This window comes from Crocodylus siamensis, chromosome 11 (genome assembly GCF_052110815.1).
Source record: "Crocodylus siamensis isolate JL-2025a chromosome 11, ASM5211081v1, whole genome shotgun sequence".
Lineage (NCBI taxonomy): Eukaryota > Metazoa > Chordata > Crocodylia > Crocodylidae > Crocodylus > Crocodylus siamensis.
In genome coordinates, this window is record NC_143405.1 from 44,523,732 (window position 1) to 44,544,852 (window position 21,121).

General features: G+C 42.0%; 1 protein-coding gene across 1 annotated transcript in view; it reads right to left on the reverse strand.

The window, feature by feature from the left end:
• Nucleotides 1–21,121, reverse strand: part of ERC2 (ELKS/RAB6-interacting/CAST family member 2) — a 1,102,519-nt gene that overhangs the window by 590,273 nt on the left and 491,125 nt on the right. The window contains exons 9-10 of the mRNA XM_090022087.1: nucleotides 4,100–4,240; nucleotides 2,368–2,508 (exon numbers count right to left, since the gene is read on the reverse strand). Of these exons, the coding sequence (XP_089878213.1) occupies nucleotides 2,368–2,508; nucleotides 4,100–4,240 (282 nt within the window). The remainder of the gene's footprint in view (nucleotides 1–2,367; nucleotides 2,509–4,099; nucleotides 4,241–21,121) is intronic.

Below are 21,121 nucleotides of genomic sequence, written 5' to 3' on the forward strand. Positions count from 1 at the left end.
TATTTGTTTCTTTAAATGAAATAAAGATAGCCTAAAACTAACACACTGAAATAATTTGTATATTTCTGGGGCAAACAACATTGATAAGCTACCAATTATTTAAAATTATTTAAGTTTTTTGCCAAAATTACTTTCCACACAAGCTTGTCCAAAAATATTAACTTTCCTCATCCCGATAACTATATATTAGACCTGTGTGAAATGGCTAGTATTTGCTGAGGAATTGGACTGGACCAACCTGGGGGGGCAGTAATTCAATTCAGCGATTTGAATCACTGTCCTGAATCGATTCAGCTGAATCTGATTCAAAGTTTCAGCTGCCACCGAATCACCCGAACCTCTGAATCAAACAGGTCTCATCCCCCACCCACTCTCCCAGCATCCCAACTGTTTTTAAAAAAAAGCCCCACACTCACCAGCTCCTGCCAGGCACAGGGAGTGGTCCCCCCTGCCCCCAACTGCCCTGCACAGAGTGGGGGGCTCTGCCATGAGCTCCCATCCCCTGCCAGCTCTCTCAGCTCTACCCCCTGGCTGCCCCACCCAGCCCCAGCATCCAGGCTCTTAAAAAAAAAAAAAAAAGCCCCACTCTCACCAGCTTCCGCCAGGCAGGGGGAAAATCCCACTGCACCCCACTGCCCTGTGCTGCATGAACAGGCTCTGCCACAAGCCCTCTGAAACCTCATGAGTGCAGGGCTTTTTCTTTCTTTTTTTTTTTTTTTTTTTTTTTTGAAGAGCCAGGAGCTGGGACCAGGCAGGGCAGACATTTACAGGGCTGGGAGAGCAGGCAGGGAATGGGGGCTTGTTGCAGAGCCCCTCACACAGCACGGGGCAGTGGAGATCACCTCCCTGCCTGACAGGATCTGGTGAGTGTAGAGGGGTTTTTTGGGTTTTTTTTAAGCACCAGGACACTGGGGCTAGATGGAACAGCCATGGGGTTGGGGGCTGGGACAGTGGGTGGAGGATGAAACCTGGTGGGGGTCCGCCCATGGTCCCCTCCTTCAGTTCCCCCCCCAACCCCTACTTACCAGCATGGGGTCTGGGTCCAGCTCCCTGCGGTGGCAAGCAGGAACTGCCCGAATCCCCAGATCTCTGAATCTCCTCCAAATCTTTTTCCAAATTGATTTGGAGGCTTCGAATCGATTCAGACCTTTTTACTGGTCTCCCAATTCAATTTGGATTCAGCGATTCGGCTGCCGAATGGGGCCAAATCTCCTCACAACTGAATCAGCACCCAAAGCTCTGCACAGCCCTATTATATATACAAAGTTGCTAACTGCTCTAAAGCAAAACTTACACCCATATGTTTTCCTAAAATATGCAGTATAGTATATAATCCATTCTATACATACTTTCTAAAACATGAAATGTTTGGTAAAAATAAAGGATCAAATTCTGACATCCTTCCTTGTGCATGGTAATACTTTTCTCCAGAGGTAGGTACAACTGAAATCAATGTAGCTGCTTCAGTTGTAGGATAGGGTATCAGAATGATATCAGAGTTAGGGTATCAGAATCTGGCCCTTTGCATGTCAATGATCAATGCCACAACTAATTACTTGCTTTTAAAAATCTCTCAAAACCTTTGTCCAAACCTGTGGTTTTAAGTTTGATCTACACTTATTTATGAATTGCAGAAAGCAAACATGATGCTTAAACCCAGGTAAATGTCTCATGAGTTTGGTGTTTGAACAATGAGTGCAGACAGTACTAAATGACACAAGAAGAAGTCAAAGAAACAATGTATGATTGAAGATGCATCAAGAAAACTTGCTCATCAGTTTGGTAAAAATATTATAATGTAGCATAAAAATATATTTTATAAAATATTGTGCTTCTAAAACGTTTAAAAAGTTTGCTTCTGCTTTTTGCTGGAGATATATATATAAGAAACAACCAACGGTGATTTGTAAAATATTACTATAACTATCACAAATTTACACTCAAAGAAAAATACTAAGCAGAAATTCAATATAGAAACAAGACATTTTCATTAAAAAGAGTAGGAATTAATCACCTATGAGATTACTCTTATTTTTAATATGATTTTTTAATAACATTTTTATTTATCTTTAAGAGTAATTTAGATTTGCACATCTAGTGAATAGCTGGTTTCTTTAAACTTTTTCTCATTTCAGCTATTTTTTACCAGATTTCAGGAACCCCTCAGTCAGGAAACTTCAGATAATTTTTCAGGCTCACAGACAACTTTCATACAAACTTCTTGAGAAAAAGTCAATACTGTTTCATGTTCATATCAGCAGAAGATAGACGAATTTAAAATGGATCCTTTTCTTCATTAACAGTTACATACTAAAGAAATAAAGAATTATATCCTTTTAAAATAAGATGGTCTCTGATGACACTTACCTTTTTCAGCTGTGCTTCCAACTTACTACACTCTTCTTTCTTTTGTTCTATGGCTATTTCTAAGGACTTTAATTTGGAGTCTCTTTTCAGCCCTGCTGATGCCAATGAAGATGCATGTTCTTTGAGGTCAATTAAACTAGACTGAAAAATTATCAAGAAAAAGAAAGAGCTTAATTCAAGAAACTGCACTGATCACTAGCATAGTAAATGATTATATCAGCTACACGGTCAGTCAAAAATGGCTTGTATGTGCGTGAAGGCATGGAGATGTGCATTTATAGCATAATAAAAAACTAAGATCATTTCCAACATGCTTACAAAAATGTATGTCCATGAAAAAATGATTTATTTTTTAATATGCAATGATCCTCTACTTAAAAGAGGCTGTGATTTCATTATGGAAACAAATGGATGATTCACCTGGTTTTGTAAATGTAATCACCAAGAGCCTAAAAAACAGTCATTTCTCGATTTGTTCAGCATTACCACCTATGTTACAGTTCTTATTACATTTTAGTTTTGCATGAGAGGAGTTTAAAGATGGTATATATGTCAGTACATTATATATTTAAATAGACTGACTGATTTATTTCGTCAATGTTGTGTTTATTGCTCATAATACTCTTAAAAGTTTTAAGATCAATCTTATTTCTCTCCTGACTTCCCCGTGTGATTTTTACTGGCACTGAAATCTACCTTGTATTCTCCATGGAGTTAAAAGCATGATTCCTTTGTATTTGTTTCTTGACATCATGCCAGTAGCCATGATAATGGCAGTCTGGTTCTAGAAACAGTATTTCAAACAGAACTGCTGCTGGACCCATTGTTCTTGGTAGCCCCTGAAAAAAATGGCAGGAGGCTTTCAAAAAGCCCATTACTGGATAGCTTTAGAAATTAACAAATTCTAAGAGCAATTTTGGATGGGGAGAACATTCCCCTTAACAACATTATTTGCCTATTATTCTCAGCCCCTTTTCCTAAGTACACGAGAGAAAAACCAAAAAAGAAATATCAGAGGCATAGCAAAGCATTCAGGTACCCAGGGAAGCTGCATGTGAAGGGGCAGCAGTGACTTCCGGCTGCTGCCATGTCCTCAGTATCATCGTGCAGTTGCAACTGCAGCCGATATTTTTCTGCCACCTTCCCTCCCCCTACCAAAGTTGATACTCAGGGCAGCTATACCTGTTGCCCCACCCTAGTTATGTTGTTGGGAAGTATATTGCTATATGACATACTCTGAATTTACATTATACATATGGGTCATGGAGTCTAATGAACTAAACACAGAACAGTGGCATGCAATGATACAGCCAAAACTTTAGTAACATGGTCATCTTGAACAAGAGCTTTGCCAGACAAAACCAAGTGTCAGTGATCAGTCTGAGTCAAATGCTTTTGGATACTACACTTGGAAGCTCCTGCTCTGGCTAAATACATTAGTCTGGATACAAACTGAAAGTAGAAGCTGAGCTGCAATTGAATATTAAACCTTTGTCAAACACTTGGAAAGGAAAGACAGAAATAAATATGCAAAAATAAAACCAAAAGGGCAAGAGACCTTTTATGTACAAGGTAGTCAGGAATTTGAAAGTGAGGAGTGCTCAGTTAAAATTATTATAAGCAAGGGCTTAAATGATTTGATAGTGTGTCTGATAGATCCTCTCACATCTTAAGGATAAGCCTTTCAGAAAAAAACAGAACAAAGGCTTTTAATTTTACAACAAACACTGACCTCTTTTTCGGTCAGTTCTGCTTGTAAAGCATTAACTTTTTCCTTTAGGTCTTTGTTTTCCTTTTTAAAGGATTCAATTTCTTCAAGTCTTTCTCGGTCATCTCGCTCCCTCTGCTCCTTCAAACGTTCTATTATTCTCTCCTAATGATAAAAAAAGCAAAAATACAACTTAAAAAAGCAAAACATTCAGAAAGCATTGAATTGTACTATGAACACAGAACTTTGGAAGCACAAGTATCACATTGACTCTTCCACATTGATTCTTAATGGAAATAAAAAAATAAACAATAGCTAATTAATATTAACTAATGTTGAAAGCTTTTTCAGTATTCACTAAATGCTTAATGATTATTTCACCCTAAAGAAGCTTGATATTGATTGAAATACTTTTATAATATTAATGAGATATTATTTAGTTAGGCAATGTAAAAACACCCATAATTTACAAAATTAAAAAAGACAACACAATATTATTTAGTCTGAAATTACTTCCCAGCTGGTTGTTCACAAATTGCAAGTAAAATCTTGATTAAAACTTCCACAACTCAGTAAATTATTATATAATAATTTAGAGTGCAAGCTACGACCTTTACCATTTTCAGTAACTCACAAATTCATGTTACTTTCTGAAACCAAGAGAAATATTGTCTGAATAACAGATAAAGTATGTTGATATTGATCATAATCCATCAAGAAGATTGTTCTCTATCTTAATAATTCTATGAATGCTTAAACACTTGTCATAAGCGTAATGCTAAATTAGGGTTGTTGTAGGAAGTGGGCAGAAGTCATAGATCAGGGAAATAATAATACCTTCCTTTACAACTTGAAGGGAATGCATCTGGAATATGAGTTTGTGGGCTTGTCAATAAGTGAAACGCTTTGAAAATTTGGTAGGTATTCACAGAAGAGCAGTTAACAATTAGTGGACTAGAAGGATGGATTTAAAAAGGAAAAAAAATACATGGTAAGTATAGAGTGGCTTAGTCTGAGTAAACAATAATTGAATTTATGGACATCACTGTTCACAAAGATAAAAAAGGTGTAAAGGGCAATCAATAACAGGAAATATTTAGTGTGAATTAGAGACATAACTAGAAAAGACTGTAAACTGAGAATAGGACAACTTAAACAGAGCATCAAGGGAAACTAATTACTGACAAAAAGCTCTGCTTGACTATAGAATAGTCTCCCACAAAAACACATAGAAATTCACATGACTTCTAGACTAAACAAAAACATGTAGAAGGTAAAACAAAACAAAACAAAACAGTATCAGCAGGACAAATAAGACATCATAATCTATCTTTTCCCCTGATTTTTTAGTATGCCATTATAATATTCTTTGCTTTTTCTTTTAGAATTTTCCTCCCACTTATGCTGAAAATCTTGAAATACATGCATATATACAGACACATATATTATTCACACACACATACAGATGCACACCTACACACTGTCATATACGTGTTTGCTTTTTGATTTCTTAAATAAAATTACGACTAAACATAATTTAAACTACAAAGAAAGTTAAAGAAAACATAATGCTTCAATGGCTTCTCATCAGCCACTTTATTTGTAAAGGGTTTAATTATCCTGTAGAAAAAACAGCCCTTGTTCATTTATAAAAAAATGTTTAAAAGTACAGTACTCATATTAAAATTCACCACTGAGATTATTCTCATTACTTAAGAGTCCAGATGTTCAGTACAATGTTTCTCTGAGGCTTAGAAGCCCTTCCAAAGATTTTTCTGTTTTTCTAAGTACAAAGGAAGTCTGTAAAAGGCATAACCTCAGCCTCTAAGGAAGAGAATAAACTGAGGAACATGAGCCTAATAAATTCAACTCCCACCCCTTCAGCAGCCCTTCCTTCCTCCTTACCTCCTCTCTCCCTTTCCTGGACCACTCTGTAAAGCATCAAGAGAAACAACCTTCCTCCAAAGAGGCAATATTCTTCAGCTTCTGTACCCCACCCATTGGCTGTTTCCTGGCTGGTTGTTCGCCTGCAGAAATCTGCAATGTTCTTTCCCTACCACTGACTTCATCAGACACAAAATATTGTGTACCCCTCTACTTTCTACTAGGAGGGGAGGGACAGGAACAGTTTAAAGGGATAAACAGAGATGCCAGAAGATGAGGAGATTTCTTTTAGAAGTTCCATCCTTCTTTCTGCAGATCTTCCTTTCACCACAAAAGCAGAGTCCCTTGAGGCTATCATGTATAAAACACTCTTAAGCATTCATCACGTTTCTATGGTCTTAATGACATATTACATGTATTTACTAACCTTTTAAAATAATAATCAATGTCTTTTGAATCAAAAGCAAACATTTATATTATTTTTATGCAACAAACATTTTGGATGGTCTTACGGTTAAGGCAGAAAGTAGGGTAGTTTTAACCCTTAGATTAACTAAATCAGAGATGCATAAGCTTTTGTAACCAGCAGCTTACTTCATCAGAATTTATGAAGGGACTGCAGGAAACAGAACAGCTTCTAAATAGAAAGTGGTACAAACACAAAGAGTAAGGAAGACAGAGAAAAAAGGAAGTAGCATTGCTAGAAGAGGCAAGGTGATTAGGAAAGAAAAAACAAAGCAGGTAACCCATAGAGGGACATAGGGTTTATAAAACCTAATCCAGGTAACGGGATAAGATTCCGTAGTTTAGACCCTACTCAAAACTACCCAACCTGGGGATGATTTCTTGTTCTGCATTTTCCCATTCAAGTGCATTTTTAAAGTTTTGTTGTCTAAGAACAGCTGTTCTGCAGTCAGCAACTGAATGTCCACAGGGAAGTTAGTGTTCTGCCACAGACTTGTGTGTCTTTCTGGAACCGATGTCGCAGATGGTAGAGAAACAGATGAATGAACCTTGGATGTTATAATCCATGTTATTTAGTCCAGCAATGATGTGATCCATGTTCACTGGATCACATCTGACATCTGACATCACGCTGACATCTGCATCTGGAGCAAGGTCTGTTACCTGGGGGTAAAGGGGAGTTAGGTAACCTGTTGCTGGAGAGAAGCTAATTGAGATTGGGAGGTTGTTTGTAAGCCAGGACAGGTTTGTCCTCCCTAATTATCTTGAGATGGTTGTCATTTTTCAGGAGGGATGGGGGATTATTAACGATATATCTAAAGTGTTCAAGCTGGGGCTGTATGTAACAAGCAAAGGGGTTCTGTTGCCCTCATCCCAGGTTTGCTATGGTGACAGATCAGAGTGGGGTCTGAGTCTGGCTCTGTTGATTTGAGTGGCTATATTTTTAGGATTGTACTTTAAGGGTGTGTCTACACGTGCATTTAGGTACGCCTAAATTTAATGTGTATTTGCTTAATGCTCGCATGCATTAACGCCATGTGTGCGGATTGATGTGGGACTAAAGTTAGTAAAAGGCAGTACATACACAGCGTTAATGAGCCTTAATGAGCCACTTCATGTGCATGAATGCACTTTAGCTATTTGAACCTAAATTTGATACCTGCTTTTTTAAGGCACATAGGGCACACACATGTAAATCCGCACAATCTTAATGTGCCTCAAATTGGACGAAAGCGCCTTAAATTGACACATGTAGACAAGCCCTAAGTATAGGAATCCCCGCTCCAGATCCTTAAGATATGCATCTCAGTCACCAACATAGATCAAACTACACAGATTATAACATCAGAGGTCCATTCCCCATCTTCTCTACCAATGTCATTTTAAGCAGGAGCCAGTGTCTCCCATTACTTGAAGGAAAAATTGCAGAGGGCTTGTCTCACTGCAGAGGCAAGCAGTTGAGCAAAAGCCAACTGCCCTTTAACAAGCTTTTTGTGTGGGGCAGATTCCCAGACAGCCTGAAAAAAAAAGGATGCAAGCAGTGGGATCCAGCTGCAACAGGGAGGAGCAGGCTGACAATCAGACACAAGGGGACACCCCTGTGCCTGATTAGAGAGTCACCTGACTGGAAGGGGCAGTGCTCCAGACCATAAGCCTAGTAAAAGAAGCAAGGTAGACAGTTTGGCCCTGCATGCTGCAGGGAGTGGATCTCCTGGGACAGAGGGGCTGCAGAAGGCAGCCTGGCAAGCAACCTAGCCACCCATGAGCCCTGGGAAGGGAAAGTCCAAAGGAAAGTAGGGTTTGCCAGACGCCATAAACCCCAAATAGGAGAGATTTTTTTTGCTGAAGACAGCCAATTGTATTTATGTTACATTTATGTAACAGCTATGGAGGTGGCATGGCAGCCACAGGGGTGCCTGAGAAGCACCCTGCATAGAGCCCTGTAGGGGCCTGGGACCATAAAGGGCCTGAGTGGCACAAGAACAGCCTGGGTCAGGGACCCAGGATGCTGAGTGGTATGCAAGCACCTTGTCCAAATCAGGGATCCCAGGGGGCTGAGAACTAAAAGAGCACCACTGCCTGGGTCCAGGACCCCAAGGGGCTGATGGGTCCAAGAAAGGCAATATTGGGGGCCAGGGGCCTGGAAATTGATGAACTGGCTGAGGCCAAGAAAGCCAGGCTGGAACAGGTGGGCTGTGGCTAAAGTAAGAAGGCAGGAAGGTCCAGAACATTGTCAGAATAACACCGGCTACAGGGGAGGAGAGAGGCCACGATTATTGCCTCTAAGGCAGCTTGTGCTCTAAGACACAGATAGGGCCAGGGGGCCACAACTCAGGAGTGAGATAGGTGCCAGCCAGGCACTTGAAACAATAGATAGCTGCCCAGCTGGAGGGTGGGGTGGGCAGTTTGGAGTCCTCCACCTCACGTAATGAGGACTCAGATTGTCATTTGATCAGGCACTTTTGAAGTGCTCTGCAGCTGTGCTTTTCTGTCAGGGCAGAGCTGTAGAGTGCTTCAGGGGTCTGATGATACGACAAACCGTCACTTCTGTCAGCGTCCTAATTGTTTTTCGTTACATCAAGGTGTGGCAGGAAAGGCAACATCAGCAAGTACACTAAGGAGCCATACTGGGGAAGGAAGCACTTGGCCAGGACTTGGCATCATGGCCACCCTGAAGTCTCAGTCCTGCTACAGTCATATATGCCAGTTGTCAGAGACCTGCTAAGGTTGCAGACCAGATTGACCCAGTTTAGCTCAGAAGTAGGTGGGCAGCTGCTAGTACCCAGCTGCCACTGCTGCTTTAACCCATATTGGCACAGGGAAAGCACCCACCACCGCTGCTTCTTCCCCATGGTGGAAGGGAAAAGCAACTGCTGCTGAAGCCTTCTGCCACCAAATGCTGCCATATGTTCACATCCCTGGACAGGTTTAAATGGCTCCACAGGCTAGATCTAGTCTATGGGCCAGAGGTTACTAATTCCTGATATATGCTATCACTTGCTTACAGTGTGCATCTATTATCTACATTGATATATCCCTTCATGGAAGAATGTATGAACACTGATCTGAGACCAATTCCAGAAAGACACACAAGCTTCTGTGGAAGAACACTTTAATCTCCCTGGACATTTCATTGCTGACCTGAGAGTGACTGTTCTTAGGCAACAAAACAAACTTGATATAACAAATGATTAAAAAATGAACTTGAAGAAGAAAGTGCAGAACAAGAAATCACCCACAGACTGGAGTGTATTAAGTATGGTCTAAACCAGACTATGGATTTTTATCCCATTACCTGGATTAGTTTTTATAACCCCCATATCCCTTCAATGGGTTAACTGCTTTGTATTTTTCTTTTTTTAATCACCCTGCCTCTCCTAGTAGTGCTCCATCCTTTTTCCTCCCACCCTCCCTACCCTTTATATTCTTATCCCTACTTTCTATTTAGAAGTTCTGCTTCCTGCACTCCCTTCCAGCATCTAATGAAGCAACCTGCTGCTTACAAAAACTTATGCATCTTTGACTAAGTTAGTCTATAAGGTGCCAAACTACCCTATCTTCTGCCTGGCTTCAGACCTACATAACTACCTCTCTCTTCTTGTGGTTAAGGGAAATCTTAAGAATCAAGGGGAGTGGCTGTCCTGAAGATTCCTCATGCTCACAACACAGGTGTAATTTGAGGAACCACCAAATGGGGAAAAAAAATGGACCAGTTGGTTGCTTGTTCACCTGGCCCCCTTTCCTAATTAAACTGGTTAAGATACTTTTTCAGACTCAAATGACAAACAGGAATTTGGAAAGGAAAGGTGTCGCCAAACTGCATAAGGCTAGAGATTAAGTAATCCTGGAAAGGTAAAGGAGAACAGAAAGGCATCTACCAGAGATTTCTTTTTCTTTAAAAAAAAAAAAATCACAGGAAATTAAACCAAAAAAAAAAATCTTAAAAGAAATGCTGGCCCCACTAAACTCAATGAAAAAAACACTAATGGACTTAAATACAGCCAATATTTTACTTGATACAGATAGTACAGGGAAAAGTTAAGATTTTCATAGTGACATTAACTTATTTTAGACAGGTGTAATATTTTTGGTTACTTATTAGAGAGTTAAACATATCAGTATTCTTATAGTGTGTTATGTGAGCATATCAACACATCAATGAAAATCTTTATATTTACATTTCCTGATAACTGTATGCTAACATTCATAATAATAACATTTTATTAATATACTTCCAGCAACAAAGCTTCAATTAAAAAGATAAGGACTGCATCAGCTGTTAGTGAACAGTACCAAAATTGAATGTTTAATCTGGATAAAATAGAAATTAGGGCTGCCAACAAATTGCCATTAACATGCATGATTAACACATTAACTGGCCCTTGCATTAATTTTTTTAATGTGGGGCAGCAGCAGCAGTGCAGAGGACTGCAGGGCATCCCAGGTGCGGGCTCCGAGCTGTTACAGCAGAAAGGCAGGGGAGCAGGGTAAGCACACACAGGCACAGGAACAGACACACGCACACAAGCAGCTGCAGCATGCATGCAGCCAGGAATGGAACCCAGTGTTGTGTAGAGCAGCATCCAGCTGGTAAATCCATGGAGAGGAAGGGGTGGGTGGAGACAGAAGAGGCAGGGGACAGATTGAGGCCCCCACGGTGAGGGAGGGAGTGGAGAAGGGGCAGGGAAAAGGCAGAGGCTGGGGTAAATGAGGCCTGGGGCCAGGATGAGTCATGAGACAGAGCTGCAGGAGGCTCATCCAGAGGTACAGGGGGGCACAGCTCCCTTCTGCTGCACACACCCCCGGGAAATGCATGAGGGGCACGTGCCCCCTGAATTTGTACGTAGGGTAGAGGAGAGCTGCCAACTGTGGGCTGGGGCTCTATGCCCTGCTGTCTTTGCCCCAGGAGCTGTGCAATGCTATATTGTGCTTCCCACTGCCAGGAGGGCAGGGGACGCATGGTGCAGCCAGCACACAGCTCCCAGGGCAAAGGCAGCATGGCACAGAACCCCAGCCTCCAGTGGGCAGCCTGCCTCTACCCCATGCACAAAACCAGGGGGCACATGCCTTCCATGCCTCTCCCATGGGTGCGCCCAGTAGTGGGGAGTTGTGCCCCACCCCCATCTGCACCCCTGGACCAGCCTCCCATGGCTCCGTCTCATGATCCACCCCAGGGCCCCATTCACCCCAGACTCTGTTCCTGCCCTGTCTCTGTTCTCTCCCTTGATCATAGGCACCTTGATCTGCTCCCCTACCTTTTCCCTCTCCTCCTGCCCCTTCCCCTCCACAGACTTACTTCCTGGGTACTGCTCTACACACAGCCGGGCTGCATTCCTATAGGATTATCATATTTCCAGTTCCAAAAAAGAAGACACCTGTGGGGGGGGTAATATGATTGAGGGGAGGGCAGTGATATGTCTGTGCCCTGCCCCTCACTCCCAAACCACAGTGCCCCACCCTTCCAGCCCTGCCGCTGCTCCTCACTCCTGACCCACAGTACCCTGCATCCTGTCAGGGAGTGTGGGGACCCCCCCACCCCAGGCTCCAAACCTCACAAACACCCATACAGCCTCCCATACCTTCACAAATTCATCCCCCACCCCCACCCCCACCCATACACAGTACCTGCAAAATTTTGAGTTTTTCTGTACATAATTTTTTTAGTTTTTAGCTGTGCATTTAAAATCATGATTCATTGTGACTAATTTGCAACTAATCGCGATCACATTTTTTAATCACTTGACAACCCTAATAGAAATCATTGACACCTTTTGTTGAACAGTGTTAATCACTTACTGGATATGAGATATAAATATAAAATATGTAGTATGTTTCAGTAATGTTAATTAAAGACTTGTTTAATTAATACCGTAAATATTTGCATGTCTCCAATAAGTTTGACTCTTTCCTCTTGTTACACAATATTACACTATACAGCTTTCAGCTTGATTAATAGTAGGAGGAAAAATGATGATTTTATAATGTAACTGCAGTTATAAGACCAGGGGCGGGCAATTATTTCAGATGGAGGGCTGCTTACTGAGTTTTGGCAAGCCATCAGGGGCTGCACAACAGGCAGCCAGGGGCAGATAAATATTAATTTTCTAAACTTTTTAGGAGCCCTGCGGGCCAGATAGACTGGCCTGGTGGGTCACATCCAGCCTGCGGGTCACATTTTGCCCTGTATAAGACCCATGTTTTATATTATTAGAAGTGACCTATCAAAATTGGATTTCACATTTTAATGGAAAATGCAAAATCAGTCATTTTCTGTGAAAAATGGGCTTTGTAATTTTGGCGGGCTCACTGCAGGAAAAAAACAGGATTCGCTAGCAAGCAGAGAAAAGGACGGGAAGTCCTAAAGTCTTGAAGAATGGAGGATGAGGGGGAGGGAGAGAGAGGGATCAAACAAGAGGCCAAGCCTGTGATGTAGGATCAGTACAAGAGTCAGTTTGGGGCCTGTCAGGGAAGCAAGAGGCTTTTCACATATTTTTAAGCAGCCAGAGGCATGCTGCTGCAACATGCTGCAACCTGAGGAGGATTGAGCAGGGTTGAACACTGAAGAGAAATCCTCCAAAAGGGCCAAATACATTTCAACTCTGGACTATGTAAGGCAGTATCCTGCACATAGATGGAGGCAGATTATTGTGTACCACCTACAATGTGACTCTGGATGTGTCAAGGAAAAACAATATAAATCAACACACAGAGTCTGAGGTGCAAATGAAGAAGCGAAAGGCTGTGGCAGAGGCTGAAGGTCAGAGCAAGAAACAAATGACCATGTCTTCAATCTTTAAAAGGACCATGGAAAACAGCTTGACAAGGCTTGGCAGCATTTTCCCTCTTGGCTTTCACGGCGGCAAACATCCCACTGGAGAAACTTGATCACACTAAGTTAAGAGACTATCTGAACCAAAACGTCCCAAATGCTGGCAGTTTTCCATGTGCTAACAAACTTTGCCAAGACTATCTCCCTGCAGTGATTGCTTCGCATGTACAGTCTACAAAGTCTGCATTGGCAGAGTATGAATCCTTTTCCACTGTGGCCAATGAAGCCACTGACCCTCAAGATAACTGTGTGCTGCACATTTTATTGACCAGGAAGCTGGACAAACCTGCTTCATTTTCAAACAGAGCCAGTCCACATCATGTCAATTTTTCTATCCTGTCTCAGGTTCTAGTGAAGGGAACTGTCAGCTGTGGCTTAGAACTTAACAAGATCTCAGCATTTCTATCCCACAATGCCATGTACATGTGCAAGGCTTTCTCTCATGTGCGCCAAGGAATGCTGCCCAATGCAGTTCATGTCACCTGCAAGGTGCACATTCTGTCTTTAGTGATATCTGGCACACATGGTTCCTTGAAGTGGATTGCCTGGTGTCCTCCTTCAAGAAAGCCATCAAGTACTGTCTAAGCAATAAGGTCCGGTACTGGGAGTCCCTCATCAGTCAAAGTGCATGCAACTATGTCACTGACACCAGAGCCTGTGTTCACAAGGTGCAATTTGTGGTTTAATGTAGTTCATTACCATACTGAGTATATGCAGTACTACCATCACACAGTGCATACTTAAGCTTCATGATCTCCTGAAACAGGGAAACTTTCAAGATCAAGTGAAGTTTTTGGTGGAAAATGCCACGTGGTTCATGAAGCTTCTAATGTGTTTTAAAGTCTGGCAGGCTGTGATCCACCATGCCCACAACAAGCTGATGGATTTGATAAATTGGGTCAAAGACATGGCATTGCAAGAACTATCAACATATCAACTAGGGCTGTGCAAAGTTTCGGTCCCTGATTCAATTCAGCGGAGATTGGGCCCAATTCGGTGGCTGTATCTCTGAATCTGAATTGAATCAAGACACCCTTTAATCTCTCCGAATGGAATTGGAACCCTCCAAATCGATTTGGAGAGATTTGCAAGGATTCAATGATTCAAACATAAACACAGTTTTAAATATTTTTTCTATATACCTCAAGGTACCAGGCTGTTCATGAATGCTGAAATGCTGGGGTGGATGGAACATCCCACAGGAGTGTGGGGTGTTCCCCACTGCGCTCAGCAGCAGACCAGGAAGTGGACCAAAAGCACTTCTGGTCCACTTCCGGATTCACTGACAAGCGCACAGGGGGGCCCCCTGCACTCCTGTGGGATGCTCCATCTGCCCCAGCATTGCAGTGCTCAGGAGCCACCTGGCACCTCGAGGTATGTAGAAAAAAATTTTAAGCTGTGTGTATAGCCAAATCACTGATTCTCTGAATCAGCACTGAATCTTCAGATTCAGATTCGGCTGAATCGAATTGGGGACAGTGATCTGAATCAACGAACTGAATCATTGTTCCTGATTCAGGCTGAATCCAAATAGAATGCATCTCATTTTGCACACCCCTAACATGTCTGGTTCTCAAAGTGAAAACAAGAGAAGGGAAGCTGTGAAGCTGAACTGGTACTACAAGTATGATCTGTCACTGCTGCCACGGTTCAGACAATTGGGCTGCCTCATTCCTGACTGCTGTTCACATTTTGGACCCCAACCAGGTACCTGTTCTAAGTTATGACCCTCACTTACTGAAATCAGTCCGTAGATGGCAGAAAGAGCATGACAACGAACAACGTGCTGCTTACATGAACTTTGTCAAAGAGTGTCAGATACCTGTACCTATGCCTGTATTTTGAGAATCTGTCTGTGACCAGTTTCCACATCCATTTGCCGTGGCAAAACACTGCCTCACTATTCCAGCAAACTCAGTGGATGCTGAGCGTGCCATACTGGTGTACGGACAAGTGTTCACCCTGCAGAGACAGAGAATGTCAGCAGTAACTCTCGCAGGATGCTGCATACTTGAGTTTAACAGTTAGCATGGATCGCCTGTCTCAAGGTTAGCAGAGAATAAATTCCTTTTTATAACATCCTTTAATAAAGTATAAGTGTGGCATCAATTACAATGCGTGTGATGTATAGCTTTAATTTCATAATACATTTCAGTTTAGAGTTTAATTAAATGCTTAGATTGCTTAATAATGTTTCCATTAATGACTTCCACAGGCTTAATCAGGGTAATTAAATTTTGGTTTCAGTTGGCCCTCAGCCAACCTATGAAACTATGAAACTATAATCTGCGGGGGGGGGGACGGGGACTGCCGGGGTCCCTTGGCCAATCAGAGTCATGGGAGGGCCCACCGCAATAAGCCCACCAAAATGGTAGCCAACCCTGCAATATGCCCATGAAATTGGCTGCCTATATCCTCGATTTGGAGAGATCCCTAATTTTTACAAGGTTTTAGCAATCAAATGGAGGTCTTTATTTAACCAAATAGCAAGGTTTCAGTCAATGTGAGTTTGGGAACTTTTTGACATTGGAAAATTACTGGCACTGTTTGATTTTCTCTTCCTAAGAATATTGATGCAATGCAGATCTAATCTGTTACTACACTTCTGTTACTACATTGCCAAACTGGAATTTTTTTAAGAACTGGAAATGCAAAATTCAGACTTTATTTTATATCTTGCATATATCTGCCAACAGATTCCATCTTCATGATAACTTCAGAATAACTTTGGAATAACCACTGACCTGAATAATAGAACTTACATAACATGGGAACCTTAACCAAAAAAAAAAATTAAACTATCACATAAAATATGCCTTTGTTCGTTTTTTAATGTAAACCAGTTACACACTGATGTCAAGCTTACATGTACTTAGATGTGTACCATGTAGTATACAGCAAAAGAAAGAAAAGACAGGGAACAGGAAGTTTACTATCCACAGTTAAATGCAAGGCAAGATCATTTTCACTTTTACTCCCAAAATCATACAAGGTATTCCAGACTGAGATGAAGCCCTGACTTCAGTAGACTCTCCTTACTTTCAATAGGGTTAAGATTGCACCGAATTTCAGAATTTTCTGTAAGGCTATAAACGGACTTAATCTTTAGAGAGAGATCAGCTGTGCCAGGATGTGTCTTAGCACAGCTGATCTGCTTCAATGGCATCCACAGATGTCATTGGGACTGTTGTCCAACAGGGTGGGGCCCCAGGAGCAGCTAGGACCCAATGCTGTGCCCCTGGTGCCACACCCAAAGTTGGGGCACAGCAGGGAAATGTTGGTGCAGCAGGAATCCCCTCCAAAGGATCCCCTCAATCCTCACCTGCAAGCAGAAGAACCCCAATACAGGTCTCCTCTGATGGCTTAAGAATGGTATTTGAAGGTTTGCTTTTTGGGAATTGGCCACATATAGGTATAGATATAGATATTGATGTATGTATGTATATCTTAGAATGGTTTAGGATGAGCATTAGGGGTTAATTGATTTCTAAAAGGCTGGTTCTCATATACAGTTTTTTGAGCCTTCAGAAGCAGACAGTCTGTCTAACACAGTAATGGATACACACATAGCCTCGGAAAATGGGGGGCATGGGCCACACTGTTCCTTAACATAAGGTGAAACCAGCTTGCAAGGGCCAGAGCAAGGGGCCAGAGTTTTCTAGTTTTGGGAAGCAGATCAAATTAGGAGGATACAGGTAAAAACCCAAATTAGGATGCAGGCATGATAGGTTTATGAAAACAGGACTTTGACTGACAACATAGGACATGGACAATGTGTTGAACACAAAGAGACCAATCACCGATAGCCACAGACGAAGAGTTATCAGGAGTCATCAGGAGGGAAGGAGAATACAAAAGCAGAAACTTGAGAGTAGCAAAGGGTCCTCTGCCTGGGTCCTCCTCCTCCCCATCCTTCTCCCTGAGATGGTCCCTGAGAGAAGGGTCACCAAGATCCCCATGGACAGAGGGCACACCACCACCAGCCAGTCTCATTCACTCTACTGGAGTGGGGGCTGGGCCTCGACATACCACCTCCAGGCTGCTGACCTGCTGACATATGACACCTAAGAGAGAGCCTTAGAGTGAAGCTTACACCCTGGCCAGACATTTCTTAACTCTGATGACAGCCCTAGAATTGGTAGATATATACAGGCATACCTCGTTTTATTGCGCTTCGCTTTATTGCGCTTCGCAGATATTGCGTTTTTTTACAAATTGAAGGTTTGTGCTCATTTACCATTCCGAAAATCCTACGGCCCTTAAGAATTATGCTAAACCTACTCTGCCTGGGCTCTATAAATGGAACAAAGAAGCCTGGATGACAGCACATCTGTTCACAACATGGTTTACTGAATATTTTAAGCCCACTGTTGAGACCTACTGCTCAGAAAAAAAGGTTCCTTTCAAAATATTACTGCTCATTGACAATGCACCTGGTCACCCAAGAGCTCTGATGGAGATGTACAACGAGATTAATGTTGTTTTCATGCCTGCTAACGCAACATCCATTCTGCAGCCCATGGATCAAGGAGTAATTTTGACTTTCAAGCCTTATTATTTAAGAAATACATTTCGTAAGACTATAGCTGCCATAGATAGTGATTCCTCTGATGGATCTGGGCAAAGTAAATTGAAAACCTTCTGGAAAGGATTCACCATTCTAGATGCCATTAAGAACATTCGTGATTCATGGGAGGAGGTCAAAATATCAACATTAACAGGAGTTTGGAAGAAGTTGATTCCAACCCTCATGGATGACTTTGAGGGGTTCAAGACTTCAGTGGAGGAAGTAACTGCAGATGTGGTGGAAATAGCAAGAGAACTAGAATTAGAAGTGGAGCCTGAAGATGTGACTGAATTGCTGCAATCTCATGATAAAACTTTACCGGATGAGGAGTTGCTTTTTATGGATGAGCAAAGAAAGTGGCTTCTTGAGATGGAATCTACTCCTGGTGAAGATGCTGTGAACATTGTTGAAATGACAACAAAGGATTTAGAATATTACATAAACTTAGTTGATGAAGCAGCGGCAGGGTTTGAGAGGATTGACTCCAATTTTGAAAGAAGTTCTACTGTGGGTAAAATGCTATCAAACAGCATCGCATGCTACAGAGAAATCTTTCGTGAAAGGAAGAGTCAATCGATGCCGCAAACTTCACTGTTGTCTTATTTTAAGAAATTGCCACAGCCATCCCAACCTTCAGCAGCCACCACCCTGATCAGTCAGCAGCCATCAACATCAAGGCAAGACCCTCCACCAGCAAAAAGATTACGACTCGCTGAAGGCTCAGATGATGGTTAGCATTTTTTAGCAATAAAGTATTTTTTAATTAAGGTATGTACACTGTTTTTTTAGACATAATGCTATTGCACACTTAATAGACTGCAGTATAGTGTAAACATAACTTTTATATGCATTGGGAAACCAAAAAATTCATGCGACTCACCTTATTGCGATATTCGCTTTATTGCTGTGGTCTGGAACCGAACCCACAATATCTCTGAGGTATGCCTGTATAGATTGTTTGATTGCTTGTATTGCCTCTTTTCTGTTATCACTGTGTGTATCAATACATTTTCCTATTATCGAATGAAAAGGTTGTGGTCAGTCTGAGGGTGCCCCACCACAGAACAAGGCAGCTGGCTCCTAAATCCAGAGCCAGCACCCTCTCTGGGGAGAATCTTGTGGTGCACAATAAGCAAGCAGATGTGCTCCCATCTGAGGCATCACAAACTGTGACTACCTTTAGTTGCAATAACATTTCTGGGCACTTGGAAAGTCTGTTTGCTCACAATTCATGCTGCCATTTGTTCAGTTTTTATGGCAGCACAAGGACAATGTTTGTTTGCACCCTAAAGGTGGGTCTAGATGAGCATGGACATTTGGTTCCTTGGGAACAGATAGCGCAGCTCACCTTGCACAGACGCTACTTGTCCACAAGGAATGCCTATACCACATGCATTTTGGTGCATGGCAAATTATGTGGGTGGGGTAGGGGAGGCTGAGGACAGCACTAGGCTGGCCCCAGAAGCTTTACTTGGAGCCCCGGGGGCCTCCTGGGGCTGCAGCAGTGGTGATTCTGCTGCGTAGAGCCTGGCTGGCAGTTGCAGTGTGGTTCTGGGCATCCCAGCTCCACTTTTGAGAGGCACATGCTGCCTGTGCATGCGCTACTCCATTTTTTTCCTGATGGTTTTTTTTGATCCCTGGATATTCAGGGGTCAAAAAACCTTTGGAAAAATAAAGTGGAGCAGCACACATATAGGCAGCACTCCACAGCAGCTTGGAGAACATGTAAATGTGTGATATGTGGCACCACAGATGTGTCTGCAGTGCCACATACTGTGCTTGTCTGGACTCGGCTTAAGAGCGAGTCCCTACAAGCATGCACAGGCAGTTTGCGGTGCCACAAACCCATCTGCAGTGCTACAAACCATACATGCTGCATGTGTACACATTCACTATGCTGCTAATTAGCACTGGGGTTTTTATTATGCAAAAAATTTCCAGAGTCCAAAAAAAATCAAAAGTGTGCAGCGCATGTGGCTGCAGTATGTGCCATCCAAAACTGGAGCCATGCTCTGGCTGCTGCCCAGCCTCTACAAGCCCAGACTGCCACTGCTGCAGCCCTGGAAGGCCCCCAGGTGCTGGCCCCAGCCTCTCCTACTCCACCCAGGACAATTTGCCTCACCCCACAGTACACATGCGGGAGCATGCCTAGAGACAACTAACAGTAACACAAATATGTGCCACTGCTATTTGTCCCCAGGCAAACACACATTCCTGCTTGTGGGGACATGCCCTAAGTTCCTTCATTAGGACCATACATGGACATAGGTGATCACTTATGTGCATGTAGCTGTAGGAAGAATGCCTAAGCCAGAAACACTGCTGCTTATTTATTTTTGTGCTACAGAAATATACTTTTTACCTTCCTGAATGCTGCTGTTCACATGCTGGTTTCTTTCCATACTGTAAGATATAGGAAATGTGGGTGATAGGGGCTGTTACATGTCCTAATTTCAGCTCTAATCATAAATATGTTTAAATTCCAAACCTCTTAAATTTAAATACTAAAATACGCACTTTTACAAGTAATAAATACTAAATACTCACTTTTGCAGTTTATTAGTAGGAGAATAGTATTGAATTGTTTTCAGTCAATTACAAAAGACAACTAATTGTCAGCCAGACTAATTGTCTAGCATGGGGCTAGATGTCAAAAACATGTGTTAAAAGGCCCTAATATATCATGTTTTACTTGATTAACAGCTGACTTGCAGAAATTCCAACAATGTGTTCTTGTTTCAGTCTTATTTGCATTGGCAAGATTTCCATGAGTACCAATCTAGTACCTCACAGGCCTAATCTGCTTGTATTTTATCACAGAAGCAGGAACTGAATTGCAGCAGCATACAGCTTTATTATCAGACATACCCAACTGCTTATCTTTCATATGTGGTCACAGCAGCTGCATGGTGAGACCAACTTTATATATATCAGCTTCATGAAAGCAACCTTTTGAACTACTGCTGGGCCATTCCTGAAGCTATGATATTCTTTGAAAAGTTTATTATTAAACATCAAGGAAGGTGATAGTGTTCTTTCATAGTCTTATTTTTAAATATTTTTCCATGTGGAAATGAAATTAAGTTTGACTTGCTACAAAGTACACTCCCAGTCTTCCTCTAAGAGCTTTCACTGCCTAATAGACACAGCCAGTTTAGATGATGATTGAAAAATGCCAGAGAAACTATAAATATATCATTAATAATTCCTGTGCAATCTTAGCTGCCTAATTACTTTCTTAGTACACTGTACATTCTTGCACATTATTTGACTCCAGAGACATAATGAACCCTAACCTGAT